The 19136-nt window shown below is 39.9% G+C and overlaps 1 protein-coding gene across 3 annotated transcripts in view; it reads left to right on the top strand.

Annotated features, from left to right (window-relative positions):
- The window catches only part of Fas (Fas cell surface death receptor), a 60596-nt gene that overhangs the window by 40785 nt on the left and 675 nt on the right, over nucleotides 1–19136 (top strand). For 2 of the 3 annotated variants that reach the window (XM_076562485.1, XM_006984012.4), the window contains exons 2-8: nucleotides 6467–6620; nucleotides 11157–11294; nucleotides 14395–14503; nucleotides 16519–16580; nucleotides 16731–16796; nucleotides 17297–17361; nucleotides 18663–18687. In XM_076562485.1, coding sequence (XP_076418600.1) covers nucleotides 6467–6620; nucleotides 11157–11294; nucleotides 14395–14503; nucleotides 16519–16580; nucleotides 16731–16796; nucleotides 17297–17361; nucleotides 18663–18687 — 619 coding nt within the window. The remainder of the gene's footprint in view (nucleotides 1–6466; nucleotides 6621–11156; nucleotides 11295–14394; nucleotides 14504–16518; nucleotides 16581–16730; nucleotides 16797–17296; nucleotides 17362–18662; nucleotides 18688–19136) is intronic. The other variant, XM_076562488.1, reaches the window with a different exon arrangement.

Here is a 19136-nt window from a genome sequence, read left to right on the forward strand (position 1 = left end):
TAAAGATGTCCCATTTAGGACTAAGTGCTCCAAAATCTCTTACTCTCTGAACATCATCCAGTTGTGGATCTCTGTCTTGATTTCCATCTACTGCAAGAAGAAGCTTCTCTGATGAGGGCAGAGTGAGGCGCTGACCAATAAGTACAGCAATATCTCATTAAAAGTCATTTTATTGCTATTTACCTTTATCATAATAATACTAGTAGATTTTCCCCTAGCTGAGACCACTTTTTCTTTTTTTTTTTTCTTTCTTTTCGTTCTTCCTTCCTCTTTTTCTTACTTATTTATTGTACATACCAACCACAGTTTCTGCTCCTTCCTCTCCTCCCATTCCCTCCCCCCACCTCCTTTCTACCCACCCCAACCACTCCTCAGAAAGGGTAAGTCCTCCCATGGGAGTCAACAAAGCATGGCATATCAAGTTGAGGCAGGACCAAGCTCCTCCCCCTGCATCAAGGCTAAGTGAGGCATCTCACCATAAGGAATAGGTTCCAAAAAGCCAGCTCATGCATCAGGGACAGATCCTGGTCCCACTGCTAGGGGTCCCACAAACAGATCAAACTACACAACTGTCATTCACGTGCAGAGGGTTGGTCTAGAGTCCATGAGCTCCCACAAGCTCTGGTCAGCTGTGTCTATGGGATCTTGATCCCCCCCTCCCTTGCTTATATAATCCGTCCTCCCTCTCTTCATCTGCATTCCCAGAGCTCAGCCCATTGCCGGGCCATGGGTCTCTGCATCTGCTTCCATCAGTCACTGGACGAAGGTTCTATGATGACAGTTAGGGTAGTCACCAATTTGACTATAGGAGAAGGCCAGTTCAGGCACCCTCTCCATCATTGCCAGGAGTCCTAGCTTGGGTCATCCCCGTGGACCCCCAGGAGCCTCCCAGGCACCAGGCCTCTCCCCAACCCCATACTGGCCCCCTCTATCAAGATATTTCCCTCATAGCTGTCTCTCTCTCTGACCCTCCCCCAACTCAACCATCCTGAACCCTCATGTTTCCATTCTGCATCCCCTCCCCACTCCAACTCCCTGCACCCAGTTTACCCAGGAGATCTCATCTATTTCCCCTTCTCAGGGCCATCCATGTGTCCCTCTTAGGGTCCTCCTTGATACCTAGTTTCTCTAGACCTGTGGATTGTAGCCTGGTTATCCTTTGCTGTGCATCTACTATCCACGCATGAGTGAGTACATACTGTATTTGTCTTTCTGAGTCTGGATTACCTCACTCAGAATTATTTTTTTCTCTAGTTCCATCCATTTGACTGCAAATCTCATGATGTCATTTTTTTTTTTTACCACTGAGTAATACTTCATTGTGTAGAGACCACTTTTCCTTAATGAACATGCTCCCACTCCTCAAATTCCCTATACCTCCTAGTTTCCTTTATTTATTTGTATAGGATGATTTCTCCCTGACAGACCTATTGCATTTATTTCTTTATTTAGCATTTCTTCCCTGGAAATTGTTAATATTTTATGTCAGCTTGCACCCAGAGTTTTGATCAGACATTCTGCATGTGTCCTGAGATGAATATTCAAATTGATGTGCTGTGAGTAAAGCAGCTAATCCTCCATATTAGAGGTGGACTTCAATCAGTGGGTTGACTGCTGTGATAAACAAATACCAGCTTGCTCATCTCCTCAGTAAAATTTCTGCCGCCATACTGCCTTAGGACTTGAGGTACAGATTTTTCTGGTTGCTGACTTAAACCATCTGATCTGAGGGCTGAGACACTCAATTCTTTAAAGTTAATTAACCCCCATCCCCAATGCGCGCACGCACGCGCATGCACTCGCGAGCACACACACACACACACACACACACACACACACACACACACACACACACACGATAAATCTCCATTTCCCTGGTGACAAATCCACTCACATATATAAACAATGCTAGGAGAAGATTTATCTTTTCACTGGTTTGTTCTCAGGCATCGACTAGACAATGCATGACACAAAGTAGGTACTCAACAGTGCATTTGCTTACTTATACTTTCTTCTGTAGAATGTAATGTCAAGGTTTCTCTTGCTTTAAAATGTCTTACTTAGGAAAGTGGGTATTTAAATAACTTGTATTTCCCTCTTTCCCCTCCTGTCATTTGCCATAGTTTACCAACTTTAACTATGCTTAATTCTTTTGCTTTTTTTTCTGCTTCTCAAAACCAAAAAACCACTCAGAACATTTATGTTTGTGTGGGTTTCCTACCCTACCATAACTGAAATGCCCCAGTCTCTGCCTAAACAGTTTCAGTTAGACCACTGCATTCTGCAAAGATGAGTAAATGCAAACATTTAAAATGCAAACTGGGTGGAGTGTGCCTCCACCCAGTGTGCCTTACCTCTGGAAACAGTCAGGATAGGTACTTCAGATCGTCTTTCTTCTTGGTACCTGACAGAAGTCGCTGATATTGTAGTAAGGAAGGAACATTTCCTGAAGAAATCAACTCTGTGAAGTGTGTGAACACATCTGAAGGGAGGCTGCTGCCGGGATAGCGGGATATCTCTAGAGACTTGTAACTCTTGACTCATCTTGATTACAGATTGCTCGTTTCTCAGATTCGGAATGTATTTTGGATAATGATTCCCTGCCCTCGGTACTCAGAAAGCACTCAGGCATGCTCGGCAAGTTTGCTACCTTTGGGCTGCATCTCCAGGCCTCCTTCATAAACAGCAACAAACAATCTTTTTATTTTGAGATGGTTTCATTAGGTTGCCAAGCTGGCATTGAATTCACTTAGTAGTCCAGTAGACCTTGAACTTGAGGCCTTAGACTCCAAAGTAACTAGGGTGAAGTAGGGAAGAGTGGTACATTTCTTTTAGAAAGCCCCAAACTGCGTAGTATTTGTATCCTTTTCTGGGAACAGTACTAGTGGAAGCAATCCATAAATGTATGTCCGTCTGTCCTTCTCCTCTGGTTACTTAACTATTTACACTAGGAATCAAGGACCTGCACATATAGTTTCTCTCAGACGTTGGTTAAAATTTTCATTCCAAGGACAGGATGTATATCCACAGGGCACATACACATATGTACAATTGGGCATGAAACTTGAGTGCTTTAGATTTGTCAGTTTGGGCTAGCCTCAACCTATAAATGCCCTCTCTTTGAGTTTCAATCTGCATCATTTTCTTGTTTTTACTGAAAAGTCATAAATGACAGGAAAGAAAAGCAAGTTTGACTCGACACTAACATTACTCTTTACAGTAACCAGCATGGCTGATTATAGAAAGGAGTTGCCCCTCCTCCGGGTGGTTGTTCAGACTCAGTCTTTGTTATTATTGCCTGTAGGATTTAGTGATACCTTCTAGCTCCTGAGATATTTTCCAGATTAGAGAACACACACACTTCCCCCCTCTCTCAAGTCTCCCCCCTCCTCCCCATATGTGTATTTAATGAGTGTATGTGGAGGTTGAAGGTCAACATTTAGTATAAGTCCTTACCTTATTTTCCTGAGAGAAGCTTTTTTTTTTTTCACTGAATCTGGAGCTTGTTGATTCACTTAGGTTGGCTGGAAGGCACACCCCAGGAATTACCAACGCTGGCACATGGCTTTTTTTTTTTTTATGTGGGTTCTGGAGGATCCAACTCAGGGCTTCATGCTTGCATCACATCTGAACCATCATCTCCCAGCCCTAGTTTGGGAATTGTCATGTGTTGATAATTCCTGAAATGTCCAACTGGACAAATCATCCCTCATTGATCAGTATGAGTTTGACCCCGCCAGAGAGTAAGAAGCCATAAGAATTGGAAAGACTTTTGTGCTAAACCTCTTTGATTCGAACAATGAATCCTTTGGTGTATTTCCAGATAAGTTGCTACTCCCTAATGTCACCACAGCTGATGGCTATCCACTCTGAAAGAGAGCCTGCCATTAACTAGACTAGCACACAACCTTCAGCTGAGAAAGCAAGAGACAGATATTGTCATTCTGAAAAGAAAACTTGATGCCAATAAATATAATTTATGTAAGCCTCATGTTAGAGATGTCTTAGAGAAAAGAACCCAGATTCGAGCATGTTTTAAAAGCAACAGATTGTGAGTGAAGCTTGGTGGTCTATAACTTGCTTGATATCCATGAGGTCCTGGGTTCAATTCCCAGCACTGCAAAGGAATAAAACAAGACCATGCAAATATAAACTGGGAAACATCCCCACATATTATTTTGTAATAAGCACAAATTCATATGCAAATCTGCCTTTGGGAACTTACCTATTTTCCATTAGTAATCGATTGTATTTATATTTATATTATCAGAACTTAGCTTAACAAATGTCTCTTGGGTTAAATTATCAATACTTTGGGGATGATGCCAGCCTATTTAGGCTCTATTCTTCTCATCTTTGTGGTATCTGTCACTGCCCTTTACCTACAACTGCTCAAGCATGGGAAGTCAGTCGTCGTCGTCTATGTTAAGTTCTTTCACCTCTGAGTACAAGGGAGAGAACACTACTACGAGGAAAAATTTAAGACACATCCTAGCTGTACCTTTCACTGGCGAGAAACTCCAGACAAGTCGAATGTTTTCTGAGATTTTGATGTCACTTTTCCCTATTAAAAGTGTGGCTGTCACAGATGCATCTTTTCAAGACAGGGTTTCTCTGTGTAGTTTTGGTGCTTGTCCTGGATCTTGCTCTATAGACCAGGCTGGCCTCGAACTCACAGAAATCCACCTGGCTCTGCCTCCCAAGTGCTGGGATTAAAGGTGTGTGCCACCACCGCCCGGCTCACAGATGCATCTTGAGACACATCTATCTCAGGAGAAAACGTAGGCCACTCCATCACTTCCTTTTTCCTCAGTCAGAGGTCCTAAGGTACCCTGTGACCTGAAGGGGTCATAGACTTTACTGATGAAGGAGAACAGGTTGAGAAGGTCTTGGAGGCCTCTGCGGCAGTGACTGCAGATCATTAACTTCTCTTGGCTCAGAATACCAAAACAATCAACGACATAAACAGCTCCCACCCTATCATGTACCAGGATACCCTAGAAAATGATCTCGAGAAAACAAAATTCGGAAATAGTAGCTCAGAGAATTTGATGATGGATAATGCTCTCTCTCTCTATCATACATAGAAGGAGTGGCATACATTTATGTTTATAAGGTGTCTTGCTGTTCTATTGCTGTGAAGAGACATCATGACCACGGCAGCTCTTATAACAGAAAGCATTTGATTGGGACTGGCTTACAGTTTCAGAAGTTTAGTTCACTGTCTTCATGGTGGGAAGCATGGCATCACTCAGACAGACCTGGTGCTGGGGAAATAACTCTGAGTTCTATATCAGGAAATTCGGGCAGCAGGAAGAAAGAGTCACTGGGCCTATCTAGGGCTTCTGAACCCTCAAAGCCCACCTCCAGGGATACACCTTCTCCAAACATGGCCACATTTCCTAATCCTTTCAAATAGTATCACTCCCTGGTGACCAAGCATTGAAATATATGGGTCTATCTATGGGGCCATTCTTATTTAAACCACCTCAGATGGGTAAAATATATTTAGAAATCCCGAGAAAGGATTCACTGCAGGTGTTACTTCTAAGTTGCTTAAATGTATCATTTTGCTTATTTTCCCAAGTTACTCCAACTCTATAGCTAGAAAGGAAAATTGGAAATAACTTCATTTGGATTTATGGATTTATGCCTTCAGGAGAAAATAATTAAAAATAGATTTAAAGATTCATTCTCTAAGAAGAAGTGCAGATGTATTTCCTGGACAAGGTGAAAAGATCTGTATGGGCTTAGTAGGAAGTTTATTGTATCTTTGGACAACAGTGAACATTGATCAGAGCTTTGATTCTGTGGCTGGGTAGCAAGAAGGAAGCATAAATGTGCCCTGGGTAAGTATCAAGTCTGATAGAAATGAGCACTTTCATCTTCATGATCAACGTTTAAAGACAGAAAATGCTAGTCTCACTAAAATGTAAGGAAACGAAGGCACAGAAAAGTGAGTCACTGTGGGTGGCCAGAACTAGGTTTCAAATTATGTTTGCTTTGAGTTTTCCCCTCTGTTTTGTTATTGGAACTTCACGTTAATAGTAGCAATAGTAATACTGCCTCTTTCAGAGAACATTTTTATTAAATTCCAGGCATTGTGCTGAGAGCTATAAATGCACGGTTCCATTTCATTATCACAACAGATCTGTGAGGCAGAGATTTTTTCCAGGATTGAGATGAAGAACTCGAGACTGGGAGACCCTATGGGATTCCCCCTCAACCCCATCCCCAGGCATAGAAATAGTGAGTGGAACCAGGGCTTCCCTGTGTTTCTAGTGTGGGCTAGAACAACCTGTGCTTGGACTTGCAGGGCCACAGGGTGCCCCTCCTCTGGCGATCATCAGCATGACCTTGCTTAGCCTATACACAGATCCAGTCACTTTGGGTGGGTGACACATATTTCCCACAGTGCTTGGTTCAGAAATCACTAAGATCCTTAGTATGTTTTTTCCCCCCACAGGTTCTTGCTGGATCACAGTTGAGCAATAATACCCAAGAGACTAATAGTGTCTGTAAGGGGTTGAAGTTGAGGAGGAATGTTCGTGAAATTGAGACTAACTGCTCAAAAGGATTATATCGTGGGGACCAATTTTGCTGTCAACCATGCCAGCCTGGTAGGTCACATGAAGCATCCAGAGATGAGTGGGAGAATCAGGGTGAGGGACTGAGAAGTGCTATAAGTAAGAATGTGTTGGACAGTTAGTGATATAGCTATTGGCTGTCCTACAGTGTACACAGCATTAGAAGAAGTGGAGGGAGGGGAATCCTATAAAGTTATCCTCCAAACACAAATTGGTTTGTTTTTTTCTTTTATCTTTATGTCGCTTGTCTGGGGTGCTTATGAAGAAACATAATTTACAAATGGCATATATGTCTAAAATGAGAAGATTCATCTATTTAGCTGTTTCTCATAAGCTAAGGAAAACTTATTTGGGAGGGTTAAAAGCCTGTCATCTCAAAGCTGACCAGAGTGTATCTGACTAATTCTGGGGCTCCCTCAGCAAGGAACTTCCACCCTCAGTGCTATTTCTCAGCCCCTCTCTTCGGTCTATCGCTAAGGCTCTCTCTGTCCCAGCACTGAAGCCTGCAAAATACATTTGCATTTTGCAGCTGAATAACAAGATGAGCTAGAAAAGCAATGAACAGCCACCAGCAGTTTTTCAAAAATCAGTATTTTGAAATGCAAATCCCTTTCAGACTGGAACTCCTTCAAGCACCAGCAAATGAGAGGCTGAGGAAAACGTAATTCTGTAAACATCGTTTCTACTTTGGGGTTGACCACAGTTACTTATAAATGCAGATCTGTCTCAGGTGCATTGAGAAGATAAGAAGGTGACCCAAGCCGGGCGGTGGTGGCACACACCTTTAAACCCAGCATTCGGGAGGCAGAGCCAGGCGGATCTCTGTAAATTAGAGGCCAGCCTGGGCTACAGAGCAAAATCTAGGACAAGCACCAAAACTACACAGAGAAACCTTGTCTCAAAAAAAAAAAAAAAAAAAAAGAAAGAAAGAAAGAAAAAAAGAAGGTGACTCGATGGCATTTAGGTTTGTTTGACAGTGTCAGGCTATAGTCATAGACCTCCAAAAGGCTTCTGTAGATTCCATCATAGGCTTCTCAGGCTTGCAGTACTAAAAGCACAAAGCAGGCCCAGGTCATGCACATGCAAAGACTCCTCCAACAGTGTCCATGGGACACTCTCCTGTCCAGATTTTACTAAGCCTAGCAAGAAAGTTTTCTCTATAATATACACTTTATACCTACCTAAATTCCTATACAGTTACTGTTTTCCAAACAGGAAGTGGAAATCCTCTATTGCTTTTTCTTTAAGTTGCTAATGACAATCAGTTTAGTCTATGAATTGAAATCTGTATTCATAGTTGAAATTTTGCATTTATATGTTTAAGATTTAAAGTGCAAGCTAAAACAAAGATGGTGTGTTTTGTATGTTAAGCGGTCAAAGATTTCTGCTGTGTGCTTTTACTGTACTTTTGTTTTGTTTGTATTTTAAAAGGGAATCTCAGCCTGCTGCAAACTTTTAAGAAAGACAATGGGACATATGTCGAGAACCCGACAATGTTTTTACTCAGTGACACAGCAATGAGTTATTTATAGGAAAATGCATTAAACATGGAAAGTTTTGTGTGTATGGCATTTCATTTTGATACCCAACAATGAAGGATTGTGCTTGTAAATTCTGGAATAATCCAAGGCTGGAATAGTTTGTGTCAATCAGAGCCTAAGTGCATCAACATTTCTGATGTATTTCTAGTCTAGTCCTCAGTTGTACAGCTTTCTTTCAGCAGTTGCTAACTGGCATTCTGGCTGTGTCAAAGGTCTTTCTCTCCCCTTCACTAGTCTATCCCACATGGCATTCAACACCCACCGAACACTCTCACCACCATCAGTCTCTCTGGTTGAATTTTAGACTTAGCAACATTCAAGTTAGTTTCAAGTCTGCTTATAGTGTTGATGATCGGCTAGTAATAGGCAATATTAATGATGCGATACATCAGTGAACATCAAATATTGGGAAATGATAAATTTTGCTTTTAAGAAAACTGTATTTTGGATACTTTCATGAATTCATACAGACTTTTGGTGTGATAAAACTTTCTTTTTCATCAAAATGAAGGGAAGTAGGAGAAGGGGATGGAGGGAAGCCAAACAGAAACCAAGGCGATGCACTGTGGATATGACTTAAGTGAAAAGAGTCTTATCTCCATGTCAAATGATTGGCATACCTATATAGAGACTCTTTAAAATGAAAATAAGCCGGGCGGTGGTGGCGCACGCCTTTAATCTCAGCACTCGGGAGGCAGAGGCAGGCGGATCTCTGTGAGTTCGAGGCCAGCCTGGTCTCCAAAGCGAGTTTCAGGAAAGGCACAAAGCTACACAGAGAAACCCTGTCTCGAAAAACCAAAAAAAAAAAAAAAAAAAAAAAAAAAAATGAAAATAAAATATGTTTTTCAGTGATCTCACCTGTGAACTGATACTTTTTATTATAATACACTGTGCACATTTACAGAAATATAAAAAATAAACAAAAATCAAATACTTGAAAAGTCCTCACCACATCTTAATATCCAATAGGATAAATCCAGTAGTTTCTTATTTATTATATTTTCATATACACATTTATATACACTGTTGCCTCTATACTACTATATATACATACTTATGTGTGTGTATATATGTAGTGTATTTGTATGCATACAACAAAGTAAAAGAATAAATATCTCAAGGTAGTTGGTACGTAGGTCCTTTTAATAATTTCCCATCTCTACCAAATTTTCTGTGATAAGCAAGTATGTGGCTATCAGAAAATGATGCATTTTGAAATCTTATTTTTTTTAGTAACTTTTTTTTTGTATTTTAGGTAATTTAGATTGTGTAGTTTGGGGAAAGAATCTTCATTGTATCCATATAAAGCTAGGCATAATCTCTAAGCTAGCGCATTAGATGTTTCAGCTCACTTAAACAGCAGTGTCATACTGCCTGCAGGCAATGCAATGCTCTTCTGCTCTGTTCCCAGTAGAACTCTGCTGAAAGGTTGTGTAGTGCTGATGTGCCCTTTGAATTTTGCTCTAGATTTCCATGGTTTCCTATTTAAAATAGACTTGTTTTTGTTTACTAAAACATCACAAAATGTCATCTATATTTTAGTTTAATAACTGACTGTACATAGTAAATATTGTGTTTGGACAACAAGAATTCTATGAGGAAACTCACCAAGTCATGTAATAGGAAACACAGAATAGATTGTATTTGCTGTTTTGTGCATGGTGAGCAGATTTGACTACGTTTGGCCTTTATAATCATTTACACCATTGGTGACTAGAGTTGCTGGTGCTGCATCTCTGCCACACTTCCCTGCATATTCTGCAGTACCTGCCTCTCTATTCACTGCCCACTGCTACATGCTGCCACGTAGCTTCTCTGCCTGAGAAGGGGAAGACCGCAGAAGCTAATGCTTTGTCTTACTTTCTGCAGGACTTCCTTCTGCTCCTAGAGATCCATTAGCAAACAATGGACATTTAATAAACACTTGTTCAATATGTGACCATATTTCCCGAAGGCATTGTTCTATAATTCTTAGTCACAGAAATAGAATGACTTACTTTAAATAAATCAAAACAAAGATGAATATTATTTCAGATTGGTTGCAATAATAACAACCCCCATGATATTTTATTAAAAATGCATGTGCTTGTCTACAAAATGTGCTGTGTTCCTGAGCAGAAAATAAACAGAAAGGGGAGAGAAGAAGGAACTGTGACTATTTATTTGGTGGCATGTGCACAGTTTTGATAGTAATGACAGAGAAGTCTTCATCATTTGCATGACAAAAACTTAGGCTCACAGACACTAAGTGCTGTTGCTGGAGAGCTTCTCTCCAGGTTCCACCAAGCCCCGCAGTCCCACAATCCACTTAAAATAATCACTCAGACACTTATATCACTTACAAACTGTATGACCGTGGCAGGCTTCTTGCTAACTGTTCTTTTATCTTAAATTAACCCATTTTTATAAATCTATACCTTGTCACGTGGCTGGTGGCTTACCAGAGTCTTTACATGCTGCTTGTCCTGGTGGTAGCTGCAGTGTCTCCCCCCCTCAGCCTTCCGCTTCCCAGAATTCTCCTCTCTCCTTGTCCCACCTACTTCCTGCCTGGCAACCTACTTCCTGCCTGGTCACTGGCCATCAGTGTTTTATTTATATAGAGCAATATCCACAGCAAAGTGCTCTGTCAAAGATTTGATGGAGATTGATAGAAACTTCTAAAGTTCTTTTGCTTAAACTGTATTGTCTATGACCAGGATTTGTGGATTTGGGAAAACAAAATGAGAATCAGAACAAAGTGAGTTTGTTCTGTAATCTCAGCGCCTAGGACAGCCACCCCCACCATCTATCTAGTTTCTTCTCTTCAGAGAAGTGCATTTCGTCACTCCGATTGACTCTTTCTCTGTGTTTCTATTGCTAACTATCCTACTTTTTATGGGAATATATTTTTGCCTTCTGTTTTTGGAAGACTCTTAATGTGATTTTTCCCCCCAAAAGCTATTTGTCTTTCCCATTGCATTTGCATCTTCACATACTTCCATGGTGACTACCAGGCTCCAAAAATGTAATATATTTTTTCCCATGACAGGTGAATACAAACATTCGGATTGTACAACCGATGGTGGCAAACCAATATGCTGTCCCTGCACAGAAGGGAAGGAATACATGGACAAGGAACATTATTCTGACAAATGCAGAAGATGTGCACTCTGTGATGAAGGGCATGGTATGTATCTAAGAAAGCAATTGAAAGAACCCGATCCCCGTACTTCATGTGGAACCATACATGGCACAGTTTGAGATTGGGATCTACTCTGGTAATATGCCAACACATAGGAAAGAGCAGAATGAGGCTAGCTAGGTAATGTGGAGCCAGGTCCTTAGGTAGTAATCACATTTAAGGGTCTTCTCAGCAATTCTCCCAAATGGAGGCAAAGGACTAATCACCCTGAGTGGAGATGCACCAGCTGCCATCAAAGCCACCCATAGATCCAGACATATCTCTGCCTCCTGAGTGCTAGAATTAAAGGTATGTGCCACTACTGCCTGCTTTTATGTTTAATCTAGTGCCTTGTTCTGTTCTTTGATCTTCAGGCAAATTTATTAGGGTACACAATATATCACCACATTTCTCCTTTTATTATTTTTTGTCTAAAATAATAAAAGCTTATAACTAATATAAGAAAACATATGTACGTTTTAAGTACAATAAGTAATACAGTATATACAATCAAGAATTACATTAACAATGTCCAGTCCATTAACATTTGATGGATTTAGAGAAAATATTCCATTATTTATCCTATTTTGATGAGTCCAAAATATTGCACCTAATTCACTTTCTATCCTAACTTATATTATCAACCGAATACTGTTTTGTGATGTCTTTCAAACTTACACACTTTACACCTCTTTAGTGAGTTTTTTTTTTCTGAATTTGTTAACAAAGAAGACTATAACTATGTAGTCTTCAACTCCCTCAGAGACCCAAGAAGGAAATAATATTACCTAAGTAAGCAGGAAGTGCAAGTAAGCAACTTCCAAAAAATGTGAGAAATGACAGAAACAGCTGTGGGGTCCCATCATCTTTTTGGAGACTTCAAAATTGCTGTTAGGCATGGTCATGGTTCACTGAAGAAAATCTTTTTTGTGGGATATTTTTTTTTCTGGATGATTTGTCGTTTTTTTCTTCAGCTTTCTCATTTGTCCATTGTTCTTCAGATTTTTTAACTGGATGCCTTTATTCTCCTGGAAGATAAAAACAAAACCCTTCCCCTACCCTAACTTTGGGGAGTTTCCAAATCTAATCTCTATCAATTTTGATTTATGGTTTTTCCTTAACTTTTTTTGCTTTATGTTCTAAAGGTGTTCTATCATACAGAGAAGTATGATTTTTTTTTTTTTAACAAAAAGCACTAGGTTCTTTAATTACTCTGGGAAGAGGTTTCTTTCATGATGACAGGAAAGGACTGAACCGAATTTTTCCGGGGGGCCTGTGAGAGGCCCCTCAGGGCATTTTCCAATGGCAAAGGCAAAGGATTACCTTGTCTGTCCCTTGTTGACCTATATTCATTAGTCCAGTGTTTGCCTTTGCCACACCTTCTGCATAATCCAGAAGGGAGGGGCATTCTGTTGGGATTATTCCTTGAAAAAACATTGTTTCTAGGAATGCCCTGTTTACAGTCCTCTTTTAGGTGACCTTGTTTACCACATTTGAAACGTCTGACATTACTATTTTTCTTCAAACCTCTGTAAATCATTTCTCCTATCCAAGTATCATCATAGTCATGAGATTCAATATTAATTGTATCTCATATCCATTCCTCCAAGGGTTCTGATCTAGCCTTTAATGGCCTAATTACCCTTTTGCATTGTACATTAGCATTTTCAAAAGCTAGAGATTCAATTATTATCTGTCTAGCTTCTGAATTTGGTATCATTCTATTTACTGCTGAAGACAGCCTCTGTAAGAAATCCATGAAGGTTTCTTTTGGGCCCTGTATAACTTTTGTAAATGACTCAATTTTCTTTCCTACTTCTTCAGTTCTGTCCCAAGCATTCAAGGCTACCATTCAGCATAAGTCAGGGTTTGGTCATCATACAAAGATTGCCTTTTTACATTAGCATAATCTCTCTCTCTAAGAAGTTGATCTTGGGAGATTTCCATACCTCTAGCCCTACATTGTTGTTCAATGGTCTTATCCTCATCCTTCCACCAGGTCCTCTGTTGTAATTGTGGATCAGCCTCTAAGACGGCTGTAACCAAATATCTCTAGTCTTGAGAGATAATTATATTACAAGTTGACCAGAAGTTTAACATCTGCTTCACAAACAGGGAATGCATACCATATGACACTATAGCTTCTTTGAATCTCCTAAAATCTAACATTTTCCATAGAAGTCCAGTTAGCTTGTACATAGCCTTGAGCATTGGCAGTTCCTGTAAGGTTACTGGATAGATTAAGGTTGGCTATTTGAAAGCCTTAGGCTGTTTCTCTGAAACCTTATAATGCAATGCTGAGATTGGTTCACCTTTAAATTCTTCTGTCTGGGTCTGAATTTCTCTATGATCTGTTTTAACAAGTTTTTCTAAAACTTTTATCTTGGCAATCATATTAACCAACTTTTTAAATGATAAAATAAAAATGATAAAACAAATAATATTTATAATTGACATTACATAAATCCCATCTACATTAATTATTCTCTTTTTTAATTGTTCCATTTTCAGACTGTCAATTGTATTATCAAACAGGGATCAAATTCCTTCCTTTGTAAAAATATTTCCCATTTTTTAATGTGGGAAAAAAATCTTTTTTAACTAATTTCTCCCTTTAAGAAATCTCAATTGTCTCTCCTAATTCTGCTGACAATGATGATTCAGATGTGAGGCTGAGGGCTTCTGTGTAGAACAGTAGAAGCCTGAGTGGGTTTCAAAGCAGCTACCTCTACAAAATCCTCAGCCTAAACAGAGTGAGTTCCTGTTTCCTCCCACCTTTTATACCTTTCTCTGCCCTGCTGTATTACTTCTTGGGATGAAAGGCATGTGTACTTCCTAATCAAAGGTATGAGATCTCAATTACTGTGATCAAAGGTGTGTGCCAACACTGCCTGACCTCTATGTCTAATCTAGTGGCTGGATCCTCAGGCTAGTATATTGGGGCACCCAATATATCAGCACAAAACATTGTTATTAAAGATGTGATAGTGTAACAGTTGATAATAAGCAATAGGTCTAAAAAAATCTATGCAGAATTCAGTCATTATTTTCAGTGCTTATTTTTAACTAGCTGCTATAATTAATGCTTTATAAACTGGATTTCTAGGTTTAGAAGTGGAAACACACTGCACCCAGACCCAAAATACCAAGTGCAAGTGCAAACAGGACTTCTATTGTAATGCTTCTGTCTGTGAACACTGTGATCGCTGCATCACGTAAGTTTTAGTATTCAGTGCCTAAAAGACTAGCTATAACTTGGGACATCCTACCTTCTTAGAGAAGAGCCACACTGAATGGGGAGTTAGGAACTGAGTTCTCTTCTTGTCTTTTCCATTTGCTCAGTTACCACCAATCAACACCAGACATCACTGAGCAGTCTCCAGTTTCTGAACATTACCAAAACCATTCTGTTCAAGTTACAGTGCTGGCTGCTTAGGTTGGTGATGGTTATAGGAGATGTGACTGTCATCAAGGTTTTGACTCTAGGGGCAAAGAAAGCTAAAAAAGTATTGCATGTCAGTACTTTATGGTGTATGGCAAGCACAAAACTTTTGTGCTAAAAGTGGTGCAAGTTATGCAAGAAGACCTTTTGACTCTGTATGGAAGATGAGAGTCTTGAGGAGGCAAGAGACAGCATTACATGTGGGTGGGAAGTGTGTTCAGGCAGGGAACAACAGCTCTAAAGAGGCATAAGATGCTCCCATATCTGCTGGAGGGTAGAAAAGCCTGGAAATGAATCGGATCATGAGGACTTTGCCTTGATGCTAAAGGGCTTGCTTTTGACTCAAATCTAGAAAACCTGCTTGTACTGCTCACCTATCTGCTGATTAATTGGACTAGTTTGAGCAGATCACTTAACCCATTTGAACTTCAGTTTTCTCACTCGTGGAATGTAAAGAATATTTAATTAGCACCACCCTTCTGCCACATTTCTCTGGAGATCACATTAGGTCGTACGTGTTGCAAAGACAGATTTTGCATTTCAGGGTAAATCTTAGTGGTAGAGCACTTGCCCAGCAAGTGCAAGGTCTTGGGTTCAATGCCCAGCACTGAAAGAAAAGCAGCTTTTGGTTTGTCAGATGCTGGTTTTCTGGAGAATGCTTAGGACTGCTATTCCCTTGCCATTCTGTAAAACTGCAACTCACCTTTGGATCCTATGGGCATTCATCTAATAGGCTGGTTGAAAAGCAGAGACATGCTGCTTCCTATCATTTATTAGGAAAAACATTGTGTTCTTACCTTTGCTCTCTTCTCTAGCTCCACGTGTCTGAGAGTGATGAGTGGCAAGGTGGGGGTTGCAGGGAAGTGGTTAACTTGGTAAAGGAATAGCACAGTAATAGCCCTGTACACTTTATAATCACGATTCAGTTTTCTCCTCACTGGTACTCGTTGAGGTACAGTGTAATTATCTCCAGGCTGTCAGTGAGATTACAGGCTCCGGTAGATTACCTGATCTCTCAGCATCCCTGCTTAGGCTTCGAGGAATAGGTGGGCCGTGAACTTGGACTGTCAGAGTTTATGTATCTGAAGAAAATCCCACAAGTGCCTCTTGACCGTCCTGATCACTCCTAGCTGGGGCCCTGGGCAATATCCCAGGCAGTGGTTCCCTTCAGGCCATTTTAATGATTTATAAGATTTTCTTTTTAAAATTGCCCTTGATAAGTCATTTTTAAAACAGCTTATTTTAAGCTCTTGTATCAATTTAATTGTATTGAATTTAAGAATTCAATTTATTACCAATTTTAAGTGTATTTTTGTCTATCCCTTTCTTTTGTATATTAGTATTTTATTATCTTTTAAAACTCTTGATAGCATTAGGATTTTTATTTTTAAACATGTGACACAGGGATGTGCATGTGACTGCAAGGCTGGGGAGGCCAGAAGATGCTGTCAGACACCCTGGAGCTGCAGTTAGCAGTGGCTGTGAGCTGCTTAGTGTGGGCTCTGGGAACTGAACTCTGATCCCCTCTACAGGCAGCAGGCACTCTGAACCACTGAGCCATCTCTCTAGCCCTTATATCTTAAGGCAGACTTAACATTGCTCAATCAAACGCCCAATCACAGTTCTTAGCTGGTACCAGCTTTTGATGGTGATCTGGAAATGTCTGAGAGGAAACAAGTGCTGGGCATAAAAGGGCAAATGAAATGAATACTGATGTGTCATGGACATGGAAAGACAGGGAAGGGTTCTACACAGGCCTTCTAAGTTTCTTCTGCCTTTCCCCCCCAGGTGTGAACATGGAATCCTTGAGCCCTGCACACCAACCAGCAATACCAAATGCAAAAGAGAAAGTAATCATTTGTTTTTATGACTACATTCCTTTCCCATCCCCATCATCATGTCAGAGTAAATGCTTATTGGTTTATTATTGATTGAGTGAACAGAGCTTCGTTTTATCTTAAAAGCTGCTTAATTTCATATGAAATGTCCAATATTTCCAGCCACAGGTTCCAGATACCATTTCCTATGGTTGTTCGTCATCCTCCCTTTGGTAGTATTGCTGGTTGGTAAGTCTTCTCTTTGCTTAAACTTTAGATTAAAATGACATGAGAATAATATAAAATAATTATAGCCACTGTGCCCATAGAGAACCACCAAAAGCCAGGGAGAGTGTGACAATGATACCTGGTAAACCTGACCTTCTCTGGGCCTGACCTCCCTCAATAAACAATTTATTTTAATTTTTAATTTTTATGTTTATTTACTTTTTGATCACTCTCTCTTATTTTGTGTCTTTAACTTAAAAATCTATGACAACATGTTTTATCCAAAAATTACTTCATAATGACAGTAGTTAAGGGAAAGCTGGGTATCATCATAGTTGTTCTAGAAAATCCCCTTGAAGCCTAGGGGTGACAAGATACACCAACTTTCAGTGACTGAGGATCTTGTAATTTTTCCTTCTTTGTCGGAACAAGTAACTGTCTCTTCAATTCACTTCACTTAGTGTGAGGATTTCCTATCAGAATGGCATGTGAGTCTGACAGCAATCTCTTTGATTTTTCAGGGGTTTTATATAAAAAGTATTGGAGAAGAGGTCATGAGGACCCTGAGTCTGGGATCTCAAAGCCTGTGAGTATGCAAAGTCGCATTGGCTTTCTTGGAAAAACAAAAGAAATAAAGGAACAAACAAACAAAAAATAGTACTTTCTTTAAAACAAGTATGTGTTTGTCCATTGTCCACAGGTCAGAGCAACATTAATAATGAATTAACACAGAAGCAGCTAATTTATTAGTAAGTTTTTGTGGGGTGCTATATAAAAGCATCATCTACCTCTATAGTCATTTGAGTCAAGTGGAGCCCATGCTGACCTGTCCATGTCTTTCTCAAAGAGAAGACCATGTGCACTATCTATTGAGCAGTACAATAAAGCACGGTACTGGAAATACTCTTTTACCAGAGTTTTTCAAGGGAAGAAGTTGGTTTTGGACCCCACTGACCCAAAAGAGCACTCAAAACTACAAGCAGACTTTTTTCAACCTGTATTTACATGTCGCCTTCAGCATTTAGAGTGGATAGTTGTCAAGGTTGCTGTCAGTCTACTGGCTGCTGCCAGGGAATGAATGATGTTAGACTGAATTGTCATAGTGCTCACGCACACCATGCATTATCTGGGTGAGGGACATGATTAAGGAGCACAGTTTGAGATTAAAGTCATGCATTAAAGTTATCTTGTAAAAAAACTAATTACATGGAGAGTCCAAGGCATAGTTGGATTGGTTGGATTGTCTTCTCAAAGGTAGGTTAAATGTCAACAGAAAGGAAACAGACTGAATAGTTTAAATAGTCTCAAAGCATATTCCTAACTTGGTTCAAAAAAGCTGGATTTCTGAAGGCAAGCTTAGAAGCGGCATTTCCAGAATAAAATAAATACTTACAAGGCTTTACATAAATACTATAAGGAACAATAAAGGAGCTTGGAAGCCTACCAGTGTGAGCTGGAAAAGGGATGTGCTGTGTGAAGCGCCATATTTCACCTTGCTATTTTCCTGGCAGAAAATAGCCGGGAAGGTCCAAAGGTCAGGACTCAGATTCCAAACCCCAGCCAAGACTTTGCTTTTAAAATCCACTTAATACGCATAGTATGGCTCTCTCTAGCCCTGGAGCAAATGGTAGATAGTATCTAACACAGGCAGATGGAACTTTTCAGTATCTAAACTGAATGATTGAAAGAACTCATCTTAACCACAAAGTCTAATTTCCTAATTGTGTGTGTGTGTGTGTGTGTTTGTGTGTGTGTGTGTGTGTGTGTGGAGGAGGAGAAGGAAGAGTAGTAGTAGGCAATTGTAAAATATTTCCTTCTGAATTTAGAAAGAATTAAATGACATTTAAGTATGTATTTGACTCTCTGCCTCTGTTTTATTCTTCCCAGGAAAACATGCCAATTAATTTCTCAGGTAAGTTCTTCTATTATTTTATTTCATAAAAGTGGCTTTCTTTGTCAGAATAAGCCTAAATTAGAACAAACACTAGGATTTTAGAGTGAATAATGTTTGAATTTCAGTGACACTTTAGGCTTTCCTGTTATTTAAACTGCCAGTTCTATCAAGAGTTTAGATCTGTAACAGTCTTAATTAAAAATAAACCAGGTAGTGATAAGACAGTACATCATTAGAGGTTTAAGAAAAATTTCATTCATAATCAGCTGTATCACAAAACTCCTTGTAAACTGATGTCCAAGTCAAATGGAACCATAGCCTCAGTTAGCATGTTCCCACCTCTGCAACAACTTGTCCAATTCTATTTGCTCCTGTCTTTTGACCTGTGACTCAGAGACAGGAAGAACTGTCCTTTTAGGTTTGTGGGTCTGGTCATCAGGTCTCTAGGGGGTACTAGATTGGATCTT

The sequence above is a fragment of the Peromyscus maniculatus genome, chromosome 1, assembly GCF_049852395.1.
Source record: "Peromyscus maniculatus bairdii isolate BWxNUB_F1_BW_parent chromosome 1, HU_Pman_BW_mat_3.1, whole genome shotgun sequence".
In the NCBI taxonomy this organism is placed as follows: domain Eukaryota; kingdom Metazoa; phylum Chordata; class Mammalia; order Rodentia; family Cricetidae; genus Peromyscus; species Peromyscus maniculatus.